At 33.8% G+C, this 22933-nt stretch overlaps 1 protein-coding gene across 2 annotated transcripts in view; it reads right to left on the bottom strand.

Moving 5' to 3' along the window:
* Positions 1 to 22933, bottom strand: part of LOC119840740 (zinc finger protein 774) — a 46000-nt gene that overhangs the window by 1871 nt on the left and 21196 nt on the right. The window contains exon 2 of one of the 2 annotated variants that reach the window (XM_038367460.1): positions 247 to 1179. In XM_038367460.1, coding sequence (XP_038223388.1) covers positions 247 to 1179 — 933 coding nt within the window. The remainder of the gene's footprint in view (positions 1 to 246; positions 1180 to 22933) is intronic. The other variant, XM_038367461.1, reaches the window with a different exon arrangement.

Here is a 22933-nt window from a genome sequence, read left to right as displayed (position 1 = left end):
AACTGAGGACGGTTACGGGAGCGTCCGGCGATCGGTTCCGCGTCTCGCGAGCGCCCTCCGCAATGCGGGCGAAGATGGGAGCGAGAATTTGTTTGATAGGAAGGCCAATGGATGCGAGACCGAATCGAACGGGGGGAGGGCGGCGGGGATCGCAGGCGGCGCCGGCAGTGACGCGAGCTGCTCGAGTCATTGCGGGCGGCGCGCGCGGGGAGCGGACCGGGGCATATATGTGTGAATAGCGCTCGCCTTGGTGTGTTCGGACGTGCTGGTTGAGGATGGCCTTCTGGCGGAAATGTTTGCCGCATTCGCCGCACGTATAGGGCTTCTCACCGGAATGGATGCGCAGGTGTTGGTTCAGGATGGCGCGCTGCCGGAACGATCGCGGGCAATACACGCAAGCGTATGGTTTCTCGTTCGCGTGGATGCGTAGATGCTGCGTGAGGTGAGACTGCTGGCGGAACCGCTTGCCGCACTCCGGGCACCCGTACGGCCGCGAGTCTGTGTGGATTCTCTCGTGCTGCAACAGCGTCGACTTCTGCTTGAAGTCTTTGCCGCATGTGAGGCATTTAAACAAGCGCAACTCAGAGTTTGGATTATGTTTCCGAGGCTTAGGTGGTTCGGGCTGCACGATATCTGGTAAATGGCGCAAGTCTGGCGTTGCATATTGGTCTAACGGTCCCTCTAATGATAGGACGCCTCCGTTCTGTTTCAGATAATGTAATGGAAATCCACCAGTTCCGAGCATGTGGCTAGTGGGTCTGGCTTCTTTGAAATACGGCGTCGCGTACTGCTGTTGTAAATCTGGCTGTGGGACAAAGCAAGGCGTGCGATCTAGATGGTCTTGAGACGGCTGTTGCGTCTGACTCTGTAGTTGCTGTTCGACTTGCATGTGTTCTGGCGAAGTTTGTTGTTGGGCTTGTTGTTGAGCCTGTTGTTGCGCTTGCTGCTGAGCGAGCTGTTGTGCGGCTTCATCCGCTGACTGGTCTGGAGGCGGTGGTGCTGGCGGGTACGGTGATGGCGCTGGAGAGGCCAGTTGCGGTTCTGGTTGGGGCGAGGGGCCGCCCGGGCTCTGATGCTGCATGGTTTGGTAGCCGCCATCGAGCACGGCACCGCCCCATTGCGTACCGGGGGGTGCTCGCTCGACTCCATCCTTGTAGAGGACATAAGGTGCTGTCGTATCTGGAAAGAGAGAAAGGGACATTTAATAAAATTGATATTGAATACTACTAATTAATATCGATATCTCTATAACGCTTTTAACAACAGAGTATATGAGAATTTGTTTTTACATACTTTAATCTATTTTCAACAGTTCATAATCACAGGTATTATTTGTAAGTGTATAGAACAAATAATTATATATATGTGATATGCAATTGACGTGTAGACAGTTAGTCTCTCTATCGCGTGCCAGCGACGATTCGCTTGCCAAATAAGAATTTTATAAAATGTCGTATGCCTCCTTGGGTGAGACCTTTCTGAAAGTTACACGATTTTATGATATATCATGAATAACAAAACTTTATGTCACGAAACTATTTGGAAATATATATTTATTTGTTCATACTCATTGTATATTTAAATTTAATTTATTCTTCTGTTTTTTTATCAGACATCATGAAAAATAAAAAAAATGTATATCTAATTCAGTTCTATGAGAGCTGGAGGAAATAAAGCAATAGAATAGCTATCAATAAATCTTTGCTTTCCATAACATTTTACGTTTGATGTCTTGCGTAAAATTTACATATAATACTATACATTACAGAGATACTGGATTCATGTAGTAAGTGAATGCAAGGTAATAATTTATCGTATGATAGTATTGTTTTCTTAAGCGGTTTTTAACCGTTTGCTTCCTATCCTCAGTAAATTATTATGAAATGCAGTTTCTAATGATTCACTTTCACGTTGGAATCCGGTATAAATAAAAAAGGCGGGAAAATGCGTCCATTTTCTTTTCCCGCCTGAAGCGAAATGCAAATGGCGGATGCAGTACAACCATTATCGTTTTGACGCTGCCGCGTTACTCGATTAAATCTGAAAATATTATGTAAATTCGTGTATCTAAAGGAAATGAGCATAAAGCTAACGTCTGTTTTCCTTTCGCTGTTGTTTCTAAAGTGAACTTTTATTGAATGAAAGTTGTGCTTTTTGTCATATTGTTTTCCTACCAATTTCACTTAATAGTAAATACATACTAACAATTTATCTACGAAATTCCAAGAATGATTGAGATTTATACATATGCTTGAGCAAATGTGATATGTATTAATAAAAATGTCACAATAAATAACCTAACCTTAACTAACCTCTTTCATCAATCTCTCAATAAGATCATTACAGTTAAAAAAAAAAACTTTTAAAAATGGAATAAAAAGTCGATCACTCATCATTCTTCAAGTTTCAAAATCGTTATGAACCCTAGAAGATCGACTGGGAGTTGATAAAATCAAAGCATTATGAAGATATAGTCATATCGGAGTCAGAATCGGTTTATCGATATCTCCCTCGAATCGTGATCAAGCCTTTGCCTCTATAGATACCCAATTAGTTCGAGATGTCTTTGATGCTAGACAATGTATCGTCCGGTATATGTTATCTGTGGTATCTTGATGGTTGAGTTTGTGATAATTTATAAACTATCGAAAATATATGAGACTTGCAGTATTGTGGTATCGATTATATTAAGTTCATTATATCGAGACTTTTGTAGATTTTCATTTTTTTACATAAAAGTATTACATAAGAGCAACCATTCTTCTGAAAATATAGAATACATATAATCGTTATATAAGTGATATAAACTACATAAAATGTAACATAAGAACTTTACAAAACTGTTAATTTTTTTTACATCATTACTTCCCAAAAGTTTTATGTACAAAAGACATAAATAAAGAGCTGCATGATGCGGTTGTTCAAAATTGTCTAGATTTAGACAAAATTGTCTTGATTTAGAGGAATCAAGAAATGGAGTTGTATCCGTGTATATAAGTGATTTTCATCTTATCATCCGCTCTACAGCTTTAAAAATTATTCCTAAAAATCGGTCAAATGCAAGTCGTACGAGCGACACTTTAAGCTACAGTGCCTCTGCAAGAAAAAGATTATTGCCCATCCAATTTGTGACCATACCGATCGTTGCTTTCTCTCGATTTTTAATTATTTGTTATTATACTGGTAACAGAAATACACAATCTGAAAAAATTACAACCGTCTAACTATGATGGCTCAGGAGGTACAGCTTTGTGAAAGACGAACAAACATATACACAGCGAGGTCTTAGCAATAGAGACCCGTTTAAAAACGAATATTTTAAATGAAAACATATACTACCTACCGTATCGTTAGTACCCACGGAGCTACCGTAGTAAACGACCTAAACGCATTATTAAAGTATATCACTTCGTGTGTCAGACACAAAGATTTATTACTGAATAACATCTGTTTATAATCTTCGTATAAATAAAGGAAATGATTACTTCGCGCGGGGTGTAATGACGTTTTCAATTTGGTCCGGTTCACATGTGGGTGGGTTTTAAGACTCGTATGGGAATGCTGCACCCCTTTCTATGATTTTTTATAATCAAAATGTTAATGTTCGATGCTGACGCAATGACATGTGCCTGAGAAAATGTTTCATGGCAAAGTTGAATGTATCTCGTTATATTTAATGCTTTGCTTCAATGTGCTGGATATTTATGAAGGGAAGATGTCGGCTGTAATTTAAGACTTATTAATATTATACGCTACGGTATGAGGCATGTGTATTTATTTCATATAAGAAACTTTATGTCGTGTACCGGATACAAAGTAGCTCGCGATAATCGAAGCTATATAGTTAGTGTTGATTTTTATAAAATTTTTATAAAAATCTGTAAAATCTCTGATGCAAATAAATCGTTTCTAAAATATTGAACTGACTTTTAGGTCTAGACTAGCTGCGCCCCGCGGTTTCACCCGCGTAAGTCCGTATCCCGTAGGAATATCGGAATAAAAAGTTGCGTATAAGTTATTCCAGTTGTCCAACTGTCTACGTACTAAATTTCATAGTAATCGGTTCAGTAGTTTTTGCGTGAAAGAGTAACAAATACACAAACATCCTTACAAACTTTCGCATTTATAATATTAGTAGGATATATGATCCGTTCATTCAATACATACAAATTTAACACTTAATCATAAATGTCATCGAAAAATTGTTAAAAACAATTCCATTCTTACATCCTGCTTACAATTAAAAAACCAAGTGATATTAATGGCACAAAAACTACAATACCCGTAGAATGTGAGGCAGTAGGCTGTAAGCCTGATCTCAAACTGGTCCTGCGGGCCGCCCCTGCGTACGCGCATACCGACAGCAAAATAGCTTAGCGAGCGAATACTTTATTATGTTTTTAAGATTAAGAGTTCGCTGTCCGCCTGTCTGTGTGTCAGTCCGTTTGTCTGTCAGCAAGCTGTATCTTATGAACCCTAATAGTTAGACAGTTAAAATCGTCATAAATGACATATTTCTATTGCCGTAGTAACTATTGACCGTGGATAAATTGGATGGGTGACGATTTTTTTTGCAGAATTCCTTGGCTTTTTTGTAGTATAGTATAGTGTCGACCCTTAGTGTCGCGTGTCCGACTAGCACTTGACCGATTTTTTCAATGTTTTGAGTGAAAATTCTAATTTTAGTTGTATATATAGCAATATCTGTTTCAGTCAACGACGCCTCACATGTTAACCGGGTTTCAGCTATCATAATGTGCCTAATCACTTCGGATATTAGTGCCGATTCAAATTTCGAATTACAAATGCGTTCCTACAGAAAAGTTTTTATAATATTGGTTTGATATAGTAATAAATTTATTATGATTTTATTTATGGTTCCTATTATTGTTTTTGTATACCATACAAGTTCACGGATGGTCGGGTCATGCGACCACTGGTTTAAGCCCCAGCAGATCTCGCGGCGCGCATAAATTATAACCTTTATTATCTGTATCATAAAGCTTGCATTATCTGTGGTCAGGTAAAGGCGGGAATAACATAATCTATACGCTCTTGCGGTCGCGCAGGTTCAATAATGTTTTTGATTACAAAAATTGTATGCTTGATGTGATGAGAGGTATGTCTATAGTTCGGTTCGCATTGCGTTTAAGGACTTAAAAATGTAATACCCTCTTTTAATACTCAATAAAAACTTCGTGTAACTTGTCTTATGTTAGGTATTTACTTTCAATTAGTTAAGTGACTGTTATAGCTAATTTTATGATTGAAAGAGTACAAAATAGATTTTGGTTAAGTTTATCTTAAACTGAGCGTAAATCAGGAGTACACTTATTAATAATTTTACTGATTCTTTTGTTTTTTATTATAAAGGTTGGGGAAACCGCAAAGCTCAGTTCAGCTTCGCGGTTTCCTCAACCTTAGCGTAATAGAAGTTATATTATGTTAAAAAAAATAATAATATAAGTTATAATATCACGTTAGTATGATAATTTTATTGTTATTGTCAACAATAACTCAAAGAAAAATAGTGGTGGCTCAGTGGATTTATCCTCGGACTTAAATCGAGAAATCGGGGGTTCGAGACTAGGCGATTATGCGAGAAATAGAACTGATATGTCAGTTGAACATTATCTACTTGATTTTTACCTGAACCTTCATAGAAGGAAGGTATTTTTAATGTTTTAGTGCTTTTTAAATAAAGCCTCATAAAAATATAGTTTTTAGTTTTGTACCATTGATCGGCTGGCCGAGAGTCTAGGTGTTGCTACGGTTTGGCAAAAAGACGCGGGTACGAATACCGCCTCGTGATCCAATTTTTCTTTAAATATATCTCCCTCATAAAAATAAGTTTACACGTAAATGATAAGTCCTTTAATCAAAATAAAGAGGAGCATCCCTAACTAAGAACACAGTATAAATAATATCCCGTTAAAAGTAAAAGTGACAAAATGAATCCAGAATGTTTTGACTGGCTTTGTAACTGGTTATTTTAGTCTAGTGAATCATTAACTCCGATCGACATTGCACAGGATGCTGGTAAGAATGGCTTACTCATACCTTTGTGCTTGTTTCGTGACATTGCTTGTAAGTTCATTAACATGAGATATGCTTGTATGTGACATATTTAATTTTTTACATTTAATTATGGGAAATTATTTGTCAGTGCACTAGTATCTTTATGGGTTGGTAAGTTCTATTCAGATTGTAGGAAAAGTATATACAGTTGTTAAAAACTTAAACAAATGTCTAAAAGTTACACTTTCAAATGTCTAAAACATATTAATGTAATGTGAAAATGAAGATTGATATGATATCATAATATACAAAAATCCAGTGTCATGATGTATGTTCCCAATGAACTCTTCACCAACTGAACCGATTTTGATGAAATTTGTCATTTTATGTGTAATTTGGTCCAACATAAGATATAGGATAGGGTTTGTTTCGATTAATTATTTTATCCCAATAATTTATAATTAACAATAAATTTAGCCACAGTCACAGCATCGCGTGGCCGGGTATGCTAGCATAATATATAAACCTTTGAAAATAAATATAATTTAGTATTAATATATTATATTTAAAAATTTAATATAAACACTGCAAAGCGTTTCCAACACTATTTTAATAGTTATGTGAAAGCTATGTACTGAATGTAATTACAAAAACATAATATACATTATTCTGGATAATTAATATTTCCTACGCTCTGTTATTTCTACCGCAACTCTATCTTACACCGTTAATTGTCTGATTAAGTTATGCAAGACATTTTTCCCAATAAACAATCAATAACGCAAGAGAAATATCACTGTCCCCGGTTTCACCCGTAGACATACATAGCTAGCTAGCCACTCAGTGAAGATGCAGATGCAGAATGGTTAAAGATACGAAATCCGTCCAATAGGTTTTGAGTGAAAATATTACTAACATATTAATTAAAAACGCAAATTTTTCCTATGTATAATTTTTTTTATTAGTTTAGATTGATTGTAATATATAAATTAAAATAAATGAATTTCTTAAATACTGTAATGGTCTATTTCTAATGATTAATTTTAGTAAAAGATTTAATTGCATATCATTAACATAAATTATCACAGCTAGCTTTGTACAGAAAAACACATTTATAAAAAAACAATAAATAATAAGGAAATTGGTTACATTTCTTCTAGAAATCAACATTAAAATATCATATATGTGGGGGTAGTCTAACATTATGAAATCTATCTTGCCCAAACTCCAAGGAAATCTTACTTTAATTATAAATCCACAATCTACAGTATAGTGGACATTGTCCAGTTATCTAGCACGTTCTAGAAAGATCTCGAGGCTCCTCGGCCTAATTTTCAAGATGCATTGCAAACGAAGCGAGCTCCTAAGCACTTTTCACTCCTTCATAGAGGCATTGTTACGTTCATTAGCACAGTGCATTCATGTATATAAGGTGATTTAAGTTTTCTGGAAAGGACCAGTATGGAGTATGTGATCCCTACATATATATCTAAATATATTAAATGCAAAGATGACTGACTGACGGATCGTTCAACGCACAGCTCAAACTATTGGGCCGATCGGGCTGAAATTTGGCATTCAGATAGCCATGCACATAGCCATACACGCACTAAGAAAGGATTTTGATAAATTTTACTCACAAGGGGATAAAATAGGGGATGATATGGGGATGATATGGGGATGATGATAAAATAGGGGATTTTGACTACGCGGGAGAAGCTGCAGGCTACAATTAGTTATTGTCTAGATAAAGAAAAATAGTAAGAATACACAATCTGTGTAAACATCTATATCATACTATAGGCTAGCATAGATGACGTACATTTAGCTTAGTTTTTAATTTTTGTAATCAGTCCAGTAGTTCCTGAGATTAACACGTTCAAACAAACAAACTCTTCAGGTGTATATTATTAGTATAGATTTGTGGTAAGAAGGAATGTGTGTGTGACTGTTATAAGAATGTTGTGATAGTGAACATTCATATAAGAATTAAGTTTTTAAGACTCCGTAGTAAACCGTCTAAAATTAGGAGAAATAAATTATAAAAAAACATAATTTTGGGCAATTTTATTTTATGACAAATTTTGATGACGAGGATTTTGCATTACGAATTAAATCTAAGTAAGAAGTCTAATTTATGTTCCGATATTTGTACTATATGCATGCAAGAACACGCCATACAATGTTAATTTATTTTTATTTAACATTTAGTAATATAAGTATCGATAGTTTATTCAAAACTCGGATGCATGTGTTTGCGCAAAACGGTTCCGACGAATAAATATTCACAAATGTTTATTTTTCTAAAAGAGAGGAACACGCGTGTCCGTCTGTTGATGTCAGTCAGTTCAGCCAGTAGTTTCGAAATTGACCGAAGCGATGATTTCTTTAACTCTTGTAATTCTATCTTTTTTTGTAGGCCCATATCCAAAGGGTAAAACGGGACCCTAAACTTCGCTGTTCTGTTTTCTATCTTTCTGTATGTTTGTCTGTCTATCACCAGATTGTATCTCATAAACCATGATAATTAGACATGAAATTTCCAGGGTAGGCATATTTCTGTTATCGCTATAACAATAGAAATAATCTAATGCACGCACGATCGCGAGCCGCAACACGGCACGGCCGTTTCTTTTGCAGTTGCTCTTAGCTTATTTGTACAGACCCTGTGTCGCGAAGCCGACTTGCACTTGATTGATTTTTTCTTATCACATGTTGGCTTAATCGACACATACGGATTTAATGCCTATACGATAAATTACGCGTTATATGTGAAGCGTACTACTACAGATAACAGAATACTATACTAGTATAACAATAAAAAAATAATTACATCTCAATTATTGCCGTCTTTTTTGGCGGAATCGGATAAGAGAAGTCTACGTGTTTATCCATGACCTTCTTAATAATTTTTTAATCAAACAACTGTTGAATTGATACTTAATTTTATAGTTAAACTATTTCTTATGAGCTTCCAATTCAATATATAGTAAATATAATATATAGACTCAATAATAAGAAACTTTAACGGAAATCCTATATCTTAATAACGTAATCAACTCAAAAAACACCTAATTGATATTAATTAAAAGCTCTAAATGAACCGCATCAAACATATTGGAATTATCGTTTTAATATGCGTTTCATACTCCGTGATCATCTCGGCGAAGTGCATTGCCCTATACCGAAAATAAATTGTCGCATGTTGTACGGTCGGTGTCACAGCCTATAGGTCTATATGTCTACCGTAATCTTTAGTCTGTTATGGAGTTTTGAACTAAATTGGGTTAGCAATTGGTATATTATCATAGAGGATAACTGCAGTGTTTGATTAAATGGATATATATACGCACGTGTTTGGTCACATGAATGTTAAAAAATGAGGTGTTCTCCGCATAATTTGTAATCAATGTAATCAATTCAATTTAAAACAATGAATGCTACGCTTCTGTCTGTTGCGGCGTGATAATATACCACTTCCTTAAAATGCTGCTTCTTTAACTTCGATCCAGAAGTTATTGACATTAAACAAGCAAACAAACAACGGCTTTACATAGTATGTAGTTAGATTTAGTTTGAGACAGTCACGTGCAGACTGAATTGATAAATTACTGTGATTCAAAACTGAGTGCCTCGAACTGTGATGGTCGAGTGTTCTGTATGTTTTTAAATGATTGACAATCTACTTAATTAATTGTACCTATTTGGCAGAGCGGATAAAATGCTGAAATATTTTCTACCATATTTAATTTTTTTGTTTATAGCATTGAAATGCTTTATAAATGAGAAATTTTGAAAGAATATTATTTTCTACCATAGTTTATTTTTATTTTTTTTAGTGTTCGATATGATTTTTTTGTTTTGAGTACGGTTATGAGCGGTGTTTATATTTTATCTAGAAATTGACTTGGAGATAACTTAAAGCTGATCAAACCATTCGTGTCTTTAAACATATTACAAAATATATTGTAAAGGTTAAGGTTACCGTACACGGAATATTTATTTTTAATAAATTTTTCCCTTATCAATTTTTTTAATATGTGTTTTATTAGTATTAATGAAATGCAATATCTTTACTGAAAAAGTTAAGTATAGTCACACAAAGAAATGATTTATAAATACTGAACCCAAAAAGTAAAAAACGAGTCCGCCGGGCGTTCCCGCCAAATGATCTGTCACTTTCCATCGTTACGCATTGAGAAGTAAGTTGCCGTCTTATTGCTGCACTTGTTGCAGTTAATGCATTCTGAACTGGCTCTTATGCAGCAATGAAAACGATCATGTTTATATCCTCGTGTAATTCGCGTAACGCGTTTATACGCATTGCATTTTTTATGTAGCGGCAGTGGCTTTTTGTTAAACGTCTCCATTGACTGATATTAACATTCATGCACAAGATATATCGTAACGTCTTCAGGTTTTATATACATATCGTTACGTATTCTAATAAGTTTCAATACTAAGATTTAGAATGATTTTTTAGTAATGAATGGGTGATTTGGAAATATTTTTAGCAAGAGAATTAATGTACAAAATCGTAGATGAGAAACTCTAGGAATAGACATTTCGATCTACGTTGTGTTTTGCAAAAATTTTGCTTTTGGACAATTGACGCTGGGACTTTTTTTTTTTGAATTTAACATAATAAATCTCGTAAATGCTTTCTGTAATTAATGGTTTGTCCACACAGGCTATAAAGAATGGCGTTGGATGCAATAAAAGCTTCAGCTGAAGTTACATGGATGTACTTTGTTATTCTGAGTACAAATGGGTTTTATCTTAATCTCTCTCTATAATCTATAATTCACATAAAGTTGTATGTTGTTTACACTTTTGTGAATGCAAAAATTTCATAGAATTGTTAAACAATGAAGTAGTGACTTTAATATTAATATTAGTTCATAAAATTAATCCTTACATTGTAACAAGTAAATTCAATAATAAAATACGTATGTAAAATCTTCATGAAACAAAATATAAATAAGAAGAATAATCTTAAAGCTTCTATGCCAGAACATTTATATTTTTAACAATGTAAAAATAAATCTGGCTATCATATAAAAAAAAAAATGACAGGCGATCTGTCAAGTTTCCCGCCAAATGTGACATTTCAAGATGGCGTCCGTAATTAAAGAGAGGCTCGCGATGAGTGGACACGAACGAGCGCTGGTGACGCGCCGCCCGTGCTATTTCCGTACGACGCCCCTCGACAAATGCTAATGTCCTCTGGGGTACTACTGGTGATCGTGATTGCACATCGATCCCTGAATATTGTACATTTTATTTAGTGTTAACTAAAATTATTGCTTACTAGAAAATAACGTTATTGCTTAATGCAGAGGTTACGTTTTGGAACCTTCAGTAGTCTATGACAAAATTAATCGCAACATTCTCTTATATATACAAGTATTAGCTTGTTTTTGTAAAGAACTTATATTTAAGACCATCGACATCCCATGAACAACAAATACCGCTATTCAGCCAAATCCATCAATTACTTTTGTATAAAGACCCCCAAACATTTGCTAAACCAATCAGATAATTATGAAAAGTTAAAACGACTTTATTCATCGCTTTATTTTTTAAGTTATACAGCTGAATCAAAGCACTCCATCCGCTGGAAATTGCATGTAATTGATTTGTTATACATGAAATGGAAATACTCCTTAAATAAATTGTTCTATCGGTCAAAGCTACGTGTTTTTTGATTAATTAAATTAGTTATTAATTTTAATAAATCCCTTAAATTCAAGAAAAGTTAGATAACAAGAAACAGTACAATTGAGAGCAAAGTAAGGTAACAAGAACCAATGGAGTATTTCCTTTTTCTGTAGAAAGTCACTGAAAAATCTGTAATATAGACCCAACGGAGCCTTGATTATGTTTCTGTGGCATTTTTTGTAATATAAAAAAAAAACTTATAATAGATTTCACGCTTCAACAGAATGAACTTTAGCGTAAGGGATATTATTATAATATTACAAGAATCTTGTATATTTCATAATCAACATATAATCAAAACACCTTTCTATTCCACATTAATAGATAAGCCCCTGAAATATCTTATCCAAGGGTTTGTCTCTATTAATCTATTTGTCATAATCCAGTTAATAATTCACGGAATGTTCTAAAACAATAACTCACAAACAAACAGATCCATTAGTTGAATAATGGTTTATATTTATTGAAATCTATGAAAGTGACCAATGTTACTACTATGAGTCACGTCAGGGTCACGAACGGGTTTCGTAGAAGGACTGATACTAATGAGCGCTGACGGGCCGATTTATGTTCATTAGTAAATTTTATTATAAATTTTAGCATTAAGTTCTATTGATACGTATATTAAGCAATTTTTATTGGTATTGAAACTTTGAAGATAGATTTTTAGTGCTTCTTGAACAACGTTTATGCTGTGCCTATGCGACTATAGTAAGGATAAGAGTAAAAACAAACATTTTAAATAGTTTAATGATGTGTATGTAATTAGTATATAAGGAATTAGACTAATATGCAAAATGATAATAAAAAGAGATATTCTAAAAATTTAGATTGTTTTTTTTTATAATTGATCAAGCAGGCATTTGACCACAGGTCTACCTGATGGAAGGTAGAAGTGATCTAGGTGGTGACATGGCTTCTTGAGATAAACCTATTCACTCTCGTCTAGAAAACATCCAAATTATAACTGTTCAGAAAAACGGCTGCTGGCAGAGAATTCCAATCCTATATATTGTTTTCTCTTTTGTATTAGCACGGGCAACTGAGCTGGTGCCTCCCCTGATGATATGTGACCGCCCAGTAACATGAAACACAGGTACATGAAGGAAACAGTTACAGTTACATTTCTAGAATTTATTATCTATCAAATGTATTAATATAATTGATATCCAGTTCCTGTTCAAATTCTAATTGGAGCTGACGTGCGAGTGGATAGGCGCGATGCAAATGTCGCAGGGTGGAGAGAGACGGGACTATTTTCGGCTAATTATGAGAGGAACGCACCATGACGGACGTTAACGACACTACATATTTATCACTAGCACTTCGAATCTTAGCTCGATGAGATTAATCTTAGTTGGGAACACTTTTCCCTGATATAATTGAAGAAATTAGATTTCCAACAATTCTAACTTAATTTTTTTTCTCCCAAACTTAGAATTTAGAAGCAATTCCTATGATTCATATTAAAATTTATAGTATTTATTCAGTCAATGAGGCTTCAAAAGAGTTATTTAATCATCACAAAGTGGTACAATGTCTACTAGTTTCTACATTGAAGAACTGTCAAGAAACTGCGGCAGTTTCGAGTTGTCAAACGTAAACCACCACTCTCTTGAGTTCCTAAGATTGGCGTGGAATAGTTCTGTTAATCATAACATTGATTCTCTTGTATTCTACGAGAACTTAGGTCTATAAGCGATGCCGCTATGGTATGGTCAGATAGTAGTTAAAACTTTGTCTAGAAATCAATCAAACTGATTAACATAAACTGATTTTCATATTAAGTATATAAGGTAACGTGTTATATTAGATATACCTGTCTAATTTAGGCTAACAATGTTAAAGAACTATTAAAATTGTTAAACAACTAATTGAACTCGCGGATTTGTTCAAGGTGTTCTTAAAAAGTATCTTTAAAAGTAAATAATAATCACAATCTACAGCGAAACGCCCAAAATACCCAAATGGTTGGACCCATTACTAACTGCTCGCCATATTTTATTACATTAGTCAAAAAGCACCAGTAGTAAAGGAACTCAGAACATACTGGCATAGGCCATATGCTCGAAGGACCAGAAGTTATAGTTTCCAAAATGTTCACACTCAAGACTTAATTCCACGAAGACTGATTAATTCAACCCAATGCTATCTATATCCCAGCAAAAATCAAAGAAATAATATCTAATTAAAGCAATACAATGCACACACTCGTGCTCGAGCATAATAAAGGGTCATTGAGACGAAAATAAAAAGCTTGCGGCACAGACTACGGCCCTCAAGTACAAGAGCCTCTATTTTTAACAGATTATGCATGCCGCTGACGAAGCGTGTTCTCACTCTTTTTTGCAACCTACTTAGTTGGACTAATTAGATGGGAATCTTGCGGGTATAGGCTTTATGTACCAGCTATGTTCTAGATATAAGGAGTTAGGCGGTGTGTTACACATTTTGGGTTGTTAGCAATGCCACGGAATGTTGTTACAACTATTCAGTGATAATTCAAAAGTATAGTACAATCTATTTTGGATGTCAAAACGTCTAAGCTAATTTTAATGAAATTTTGTACAGAGTGAAATTGGGGGTGGATTAATATGTGAGGAGATAACATGAAGAACAAAGGCTAAAAATCTAAGTAAGACTCCTTATGTGAGACGATACACAGAAACATTGATAGCCTGTGGTCTCATATTATTATTTTTTTATTTTTATGTAAATATTTTATGATACCACAATTACTTGCACCATAAAATACAATATATGTAATTAAAAACAAAGTGTTACAAAAGATTGTCTTATCGCTAACGGCGATCTTTGCCAAACAACCTATATGTTTTGTTCCTTGCTTTAGTTATTTAACTTAAAAAAAAAGAATCTTTGACTTTAGGATGAAATGTAACATATACATAAGGTTCCCTGTGTTAGTTCGAAAATACGTTCATCATTTAAGAAATTCGTATTTACTTTTTTTCTTTCCAGTTTTCTTCATACAGTGCCGCGCCCTCGTAAGCCTGGCATTTACTGAATGACACTTTTTCAGATGTTGGGAATTTATTCACTGAATATCCTTTTAATATTTGAATATTTATCCTCCGGAAGTTTTGAATTCATTCATTTATAAACCGTCCCCTTTTTAGTTATCAATTTACACTCATATTTCTACTAACATACCCGGCCTCACGTTGCTGTGGCTGAGTAATAATTAAAAATATTAAGATTATAAATTATTGGGATAAATAATCGAAATAAAAACCATCCTATATCTTAAGTTGGACCAAATTACATATAAAATCCCAAATTTCATCAAAATCGGTTGAGTTGGTGAAGAGTTCATTGGGAACATACATGACACTGGATTTTTATATATTAGAAGATTTATATACCACATCAAATTAGTTTCGCTTAGCAGTCGCTACACAGAGCTGTCAGTTAGTTATATGCTACTATACCACAGATAACATAACACCATAGACCTAAGTAGTAGACAGATATTCCAACACGCAACACTAAAACGATAATGCGCATTGCAGCGCAAACTTAGTCAAAGTACGACATTGCATGTCCCGAAGCCGATAAATTAAGAGAAAAACTCATAAATATAGTGGGATCAACGCTCCTTTTTGGCTGCACGCGATGCATTGGGTATTTTATATAACTATATTTAGATATACGTCTAGAATCGTGCATTTCATTTTATGCAAGTTACACACAAATTTCCTCATAACTTAAACGGGAGTTAATGTTGGATAAAGCCTATGTGTCTCTGTATCTTAGATTTTTCATCAAGATCGGTGCAGCAGTTTAGACGTGGATCACTTTCTTGGTGATTAATTGTAGTATATCCTGAAGTATGTCATGTTTAACTCAGGATCTATGAATGCGGTATCTTCAGGCGCTTTTTTCAAAATAGGTTCAGTCATTAATACAGTTTACTGGTGAAAATTCAATATAACATCTACCTACTGAACCAATTGGTCATCAAATCGGTACATAACTTTTCGCTAAGCTGTTATTCAAGATAGAAAATATCAGTAGGTCTGTTTTCGTTTATTTTGTTTGTTCGTTCAAGATTGCTATGTAAGTCTATTTAGACGTGAAGAAGATACAGACAGGTAGACAGAGTTACTTTCGCATCTATAATATGAGGATTATTATCCCATACAATGATAAAAGATTTTATAATAGCATTCTTGTAACCGTTTACATAACGTTTAAGAAGTTGGCTTAGCACAATGCAGTATGAAGACCTTATGCAATTATTCCTTGTAAATCTTAAATTTCAATTTGAAACAAAGACTTCATTTGTTCTAAGCGAGAATTTCCAAGTCTCATAAATTCTGGCTTTTAAAAGAAATCCGTCAAAAGAGCGATTTTGCTAAAACTTCGAAAATGAACTTTATATACGAAAATATAAGATTGGCAGGCGGCGATTTGCGTGTGCGGTAATGGATAATGTGCTTTATTATTTGGGGAGCAAGGATTATTGTGGTCGCACAGAGTTTTGTAAGAAGGTTGTCTGGGGTGAACGAACTCTGAAAGCGCGGGTTTGAAAAGTTTAAGACACGCCACCACTTCCTGCGAGTTGAGAGCTACAATTTTTGTTTTTACCTAAATCTAAACACCTTTTTTGGCTACGGAAAATTCTTTTGGGGATTATAAATATTTTTACTATACATTTTAATAAAAAGTTTCGTTTGTTTAACTGTACTATAAAGCATTTATTATTGGAACATTGTAATGGATAATAAAAAAGGTGTTTTACGTTAAAATTCGCCAATAATTGTTATTTTTAGTTATATATTATATGCAAGATTAATATTTTTAATAAGAAAGTTTAGTCTACCGGTGAATAAAACTTTAATTAATGATATTCTTGTACGATACTACCTCAACTCTGCAATTGATAATACATAATCGTTTTTCATTTTAATAATATTACGTAAACAAAAATAACATAACAGTACAAGCTTAGTTATTAAAATTGTGGACGTACTAATAAGAAGATTTTTGACACTTGGTTGAAGGTTGAATTCTATTAATTTATACATATACTTATATGAAACAACAGAGGCAATAGAAAGCAGAAATATATATTTTAAAAACGACTCTATTCATTAACAAAAGAAAGCAAAATTTTCTTCAGTAACAAATAAATTATTTATTCGAATTTTATGTTCTTAATTTAAACTTCAATTCAAATAAACAAAAATATATTGAAACGTTCTAACTACAGTAAATCTAAGAAAGATTAGTCAAGGATGTACCAAAACTTTATATGAATTAGGATTGTAAGTTAAAACTGAGAAGTGGCAGCCCTGGCAACTAAGCCGACAACTTTCGTTTTCAGGATGCAAACTACTCGCAATGACAGTGTTACAATGTCAAACTGCGTGGGGAAATGCAAGACGCTTAGCCTAGTATCCCAGTAATAGTTTGTATATATGTTTGTTGATCAATTATATACGGCTGAACAGTTTTGGATAGAACTTTGGATGGTATATGAGTGTGCGATTAGTGCCTTATAACAACAACAACAATCATTCTATTCGAGAATGTGCTGAATAATCAAAATTATATGTTTTTTATTGTAAATTTTACGAGATAATGATGGATGATGGATAATTTCTTTAGAGCCTTTGTTTTAAGTACAATTTTCTACAGAATTGTATAGAATATTCTATAGCGGAGTGACGCTTAAATAATAAAAAAGTTAACATGCAACTCTTATTTTACCTAATTTAAAACAGAAAACCTCTTTTTATGACAGAATACTAAACTCCTCGCAGAGGACTTAGGATTGAGGATTACACAAATAATAAAGAGGAAGAATTTGTATTATTGTTATTTTTGTTTGTTTGTTTGTAATGGATAAACTCAAAAACTGCACGATCGATTTCAAAAATTCTTTCAGCATTAGAAAGCTGCAACTTCACTGAGTGATATAGCGTATATATGTACCACGGGCGAAAAAGGAGTATAGGATAAGGATGACGGGAATATACGAATGTACTAAGAAGGGTGAGGAAAAGGACACGGGCTTACAGAAAGTAAAACATGTTTACATGATTAATAAGGTTTGAGATGGAGCCTTATTTTTATACGTCTAGGTATGCTGTGCCAAAGACAATTTAACCACAACAGCTTCCAATCATTCATCGCCAAAACCCATTCAGTGCTTCATCAATAAATCACACTCATATTAAAAATTTCAGACGTAAATTATCTTTAAACGAGCGAGAGAATTTATAGACGCGTCCCATCCATATTCATACGCGAAAAGCAAATTATTTGCTTTGTCCAACCGTGTTCCGACATTAACTCACTCGCCATTTTTCAATTATGCCAAATGTATATGGCTATATAAATCATGTAGGCTTTGTACATAGTGCATATGAGGGGAGAGGGAGGCTGGATACACACGGCCTGTTTAATTTGTAAACGAATCGAAATATATAGGATCCAGCTTATCCAATATCAGTCTGAACAGGGGTGCACGGCAGTCGACATGATAAAAAAATCGAAAAGATTTTACGCGTTCGGAAATTTTTATGAATGTTGTTTTATGAAGATGGAAATTCGATCGTTCGAACGGAAATTTCATGTCCGATGATGCGTTTTGATGTTAAATTGTACGCTACTACATTGTGTGTTAAACCTGTTCGGATGGAATATGAACGTTTTATTTTTATTTGTGATAATGTTTAATTTTATATGCCATAATGTTTCACATTATTATAATACATACTTAAAATTTTGTTGTTTTTAAAACAACCTAACATTGATTAAGTCTATATTTTCAGTTCCGTTGCATAAGTAATTCCAAAATGTTCAATACATTACGTTTAACATTTTTAGCGAAAATAAAAATGTCACTACATCCTTAGTCCTATGTAGTCGCAGCCAGCCAGACCCGCGTCTAAACAACGTTCGAAAAGAGAAAAAACTAGAAATCGTTCGAAATTCAAATCGGCTAGGTGGGCAGTGGCGCGCGCGTTAATACCATCGATCATTACCGACGTTGCAATCCGCCAATCGGGGAAAATAAAAACATTGGCAACCCCACCTGCATACCCCACCTCGTAGGGAGATAGAATTTTTCGAGCGTCAACCCCGATCGGTGGTCTGCCTATTATTATAATGACAGCTTGTATAACGAGATACTTTATTTTATTTTATAGGCCGCCATTACTGCGATGCAAGCCAATGTGAGTACCGCGTAATTAAAATTATTACGTTGTTAAAATAATTGGATCAATTTTTTTAATAATTGAAGTTGTTGTGTCATGTCTTGGTGTTATCGGAATGAGTATATTAAAGGCAAGCCTGAAGCATCTTGGCAATTTATATTAATAAGGGAGATATAAACGAATTTTCTGGAATATTCTCATTGTATTCTCACATATAGGCACATTGTATACTCAAAATTTGATAAACTCTTAAATGGCTAAGTCTATCCAAATCTTATATTCCAATAAGAATCAAAATGGATTCATATAGTAAAATAAGCCTTATCGCAGCTAATAGAGAAACATATTCTTTTATATGTAGAGAACAATACATAAAATAATCTCTGTATAATGATGCGATATTAATCCCCGTTCGTCTCTACACATGTCTGTATTTCTGTATGTATACGTACACGGGCCGTCGATGTGTGCGTGCCTGCAGAGTTGAGCTCGATTTAAGGCCACTGCGTGCAAAGTCCATGCAAAAATGTGCATTATACACAAACAACCACCACCGGTGACCCACCCCGCCTACATAAATACATAGGTAATACGGAGTTTCGGTTTTTTAAGAGAGCTCAAGTTACGCTGGACGGGTGTTGCTAGGGGAACATTGGGCCCAGTTTGTCATGTATCAGATGGGTAATCTGTTTAGTCACTTATAATTAAATAACAATTAAATTGGTCATGCTTAGTTATCGGGTATAATGAGATATGGATTAAAAATACTGTAATCCTTTTAATCAAATATGGCCTATAATATATAAAAATATATTATAGGTAAACGCGTTTCATTTTAATATTAATTTAATTCAGAATTTTCATAAAATCGTTATGTATATAAAGGAATAGATATTAAAAATTAACTTACATTGAGCTGAGACGATTAAATTAATTCTTTTTAACTCATGAAAAGATTTATTCAAATGAACATATTTATTTTATTTTTCAAAATTTCGTTAAAAATAATTTAATTGACGATGTATAGAATTAGAATCAAAAGGTTTAAATTCACTTTTACATTCAAACGTTTGATTTTAATAAAAAAAAAAAAACGTTAAACGGTAAGTGTCCAATTAAGAAAATTAAGTATTAAAGAAGACGTCATATAAATATTTTTAATTCCCATTCAAGATCATATTGCGCTGAAAGTCAATTAAGAAACGTATTTTTAAACTCCGTTTTCAATTTTTAAAACCATCTTTTCAAGACTCCTTTTGCTCAGCAAAGTATAGAGTTTAACGAAGCCTTAATTATAATGCTCAAAAGAACTGCTTTTTTTTAAAGAAATTTAATGAAACGCTTTCCTTGAGAATGAATAGAAACGTATACTTAAAACCCCAAGTAATTAATTGACAAAAAGTTTTTAATGATGTCTTTGAATAATCTGTGGCGTGTGTCTTTAGTTTATGGTTTGCGGGCGTTCAAAAAGTTCCATCTGCGGCTAGTCAGTGTAACACACGGCTAGAGAGAGGGGAACGAAAACGTAAAAAAGGAGAGAAAGACGCAAGAGAAACTGTGTTATGAGGTAAGAAGCAGTGAGGCCAGGGGCACGATTGCAATAAAACGATACTGCGTAAGGTCGGCGACTGAACTTTTTGTTAAAACTTTTTTCTATATATACTAAGTCGGCGGGAAAAGTGCCAGGAAATTTGTTCGGATAAACGGGTCCATTGATGTGGGGAAAACTGGCCTGTGAGCTGTTAATGTTTTATAATATTATCTATGATAGAATGTTTATCATTTTTATTTTTTATTTATTTATTTTTTATTTATTTTAAATAAATATGTATATTATTGGTTCATGCTATTGAGGTTTTTTTTTCAGAGATGAGTGTATATAGAGACATTTATTTAATGTGAGCTTAATATAGACATTTTAATGAATGTGTAAACATAATTCTTTTTGGTAAGATGTCCTATAGAAACGATAGAATAGTTTATTGTTATTGTTTTTGTATGCCTAAATTAAATTTAACATTTTTTTTTTGTATTAAAATATGCATATTTTCACACACTATAATATTAATTAATTACTTGATAGCGTCAGGTTTTGATAATAATAATTTTTATTTTCATCCATAGATAGACCAACTAAATATAACATAATATCAAAACACTTCACAAACATAGTATATTAATAATAAGCAATCTTAAAGGTCAATAAAAATAAAAGGACGTAAGATGTTTCTAGAAATAAGACAAGAAAAGTAAGATGCTTTGTCCCTAACCTATCGCAATACAAGATGTCTGTCGCGTCGGCCAACCAGTTTTATTTAAAATCATTAGTTGCTATAACATTTACCGACCGCCGTTGTATACAAATAATGGATGTTATCTATTTAAAAACAATTTCAGCGGGTTTTCCCACGTTTGTGTAATTAGTGTCAGTGATATATTATTTTATTTTTTATTCATTTGATTAAAAAATAGAACGTTAGAATTTTCATATATTGGAAGAGTAATTGATGTTATTCAAATAAAGTTCGGGTTGCCGCGTTTCTGTCATTAATTGTCAATATTTTTCCTCTGTATTAGATTTGGAAATAGAATGTCAAAATAGTGTTGTAATTGTGTTCTATAATGACTGTAATTAGTTCTTTTGACGCACAGATTGATAGTGATTCATATATTAGACGTAATTTAAATAGACCAATTATTGTGGTGAAAGCGAGGGAAAGGTTACTTTGTAAAATAACTTGTTGTTTTGGCAAGTGTCATTCGCTAGTACTTTCATTTGAATAAGAGCTTGCCATGATTTATAAAGAGGCGAGTATACTTCGCCATTTTGGGAAATTTTACTTTAAGGAAAAATGTTTTGTGATTACTACTTTCGTTGGATAGGTCTCACAGCTAGCAGTTTTATAACAAAGTGTAATATTTGTATTATTTAATCGATCTATTGTTTAGTTTCATAACATTTTTTTATTGAATTAAGATAAAGTCGAGGGAAGTAGCCACCTCTTTAATTAATTATTATTAATGATAACCATATTACTACATACTTCTTTGGTCATACTTACACAAATTAAAAAAATATATATTTCCTATGTGTAATATTAAATTGCCTTTTAAGGAAGGAACAAAATATGTATAAACTCTTAGCTTACTATAGAATTTCATATATTGACAAATGATGATCTAACCTATCAAGTACAACAAAAAATCATGAATATATTGGAGCCAAACTGTATCGGAACACCAGCAAAAATTATCACTGCATATAAATTTCATTGTATTGACCTATGATCGGCCAAAGCCCTAAACAACGATTATTGACGCACACCACTGCAAGCGGGCTATGGGGGCCACCCCGCCCGTTTCGGCGTTTTTATATTTTTGCACATTCAAAAAAAGCGCGCGTCAGACAAAGATGGACTGATGACGGGATCCGCGCCCGTGTATACTTCAACAATGGGGTGGAAACGGGACGGAAGCATTCCTGTCATGGACGATGCAAAATAAAAATGTGCAAAGCGTTCCTTTTATTTTTTTCAATGTGATGCTTTTTTACGTTAGTCTGCGTTTACAATTAGTGATGGGCGGCTGCCGTATTGAATATTTGAAATATATGCAAATATATTTATTGTCTCTTAATTCGTTTGTACGTATGGTTTTTGCGATAAAGGATTGCGGAAGTTCTTTCAACGTCCAAGGTCGTGTTGGTCCTTTGCTTGAGCGTTTTAATCCAAGTATATACGTCATTCAAAACATTCAGTTCCTCATTTTACTGAGATCTTTAGAGAACCAGTTATGCGATCCTTTTCAAAATTTTTCGAATAATATAATACCGAGTCAAAAATGCATTCATCGCGGACAAGTATATATTTATATTCGCATTAATGTCGCTTTTAAATTGACGTAATTAAAGAGATATGGCCTTTTTATTTTTGGCGCAAACTTGTTATTAAATTATAGTTTTGTTGTTCTGATTTTCATTTGAAAGGGAATGTATTTATATTACCAGT

Source organism: Zerene cesonia, chromosome 7 (genome assembly GCF_012273895.1).
Source record: "Zerene cesonia ecotype Mississippi chromosome 7, Zerene_cesonia_1.1, whole genome shotgun sequence".
NCBI lineage: Eukaryota > Metazoa > Arthropoda > Insecta > Lepidoptera > Pieridae > Zerene > Zerene cesonia.
Note: the sequence above shows the minus strand (reverse complement) of the source record. Positions and strands in the feature narration are given on the sequence as shown.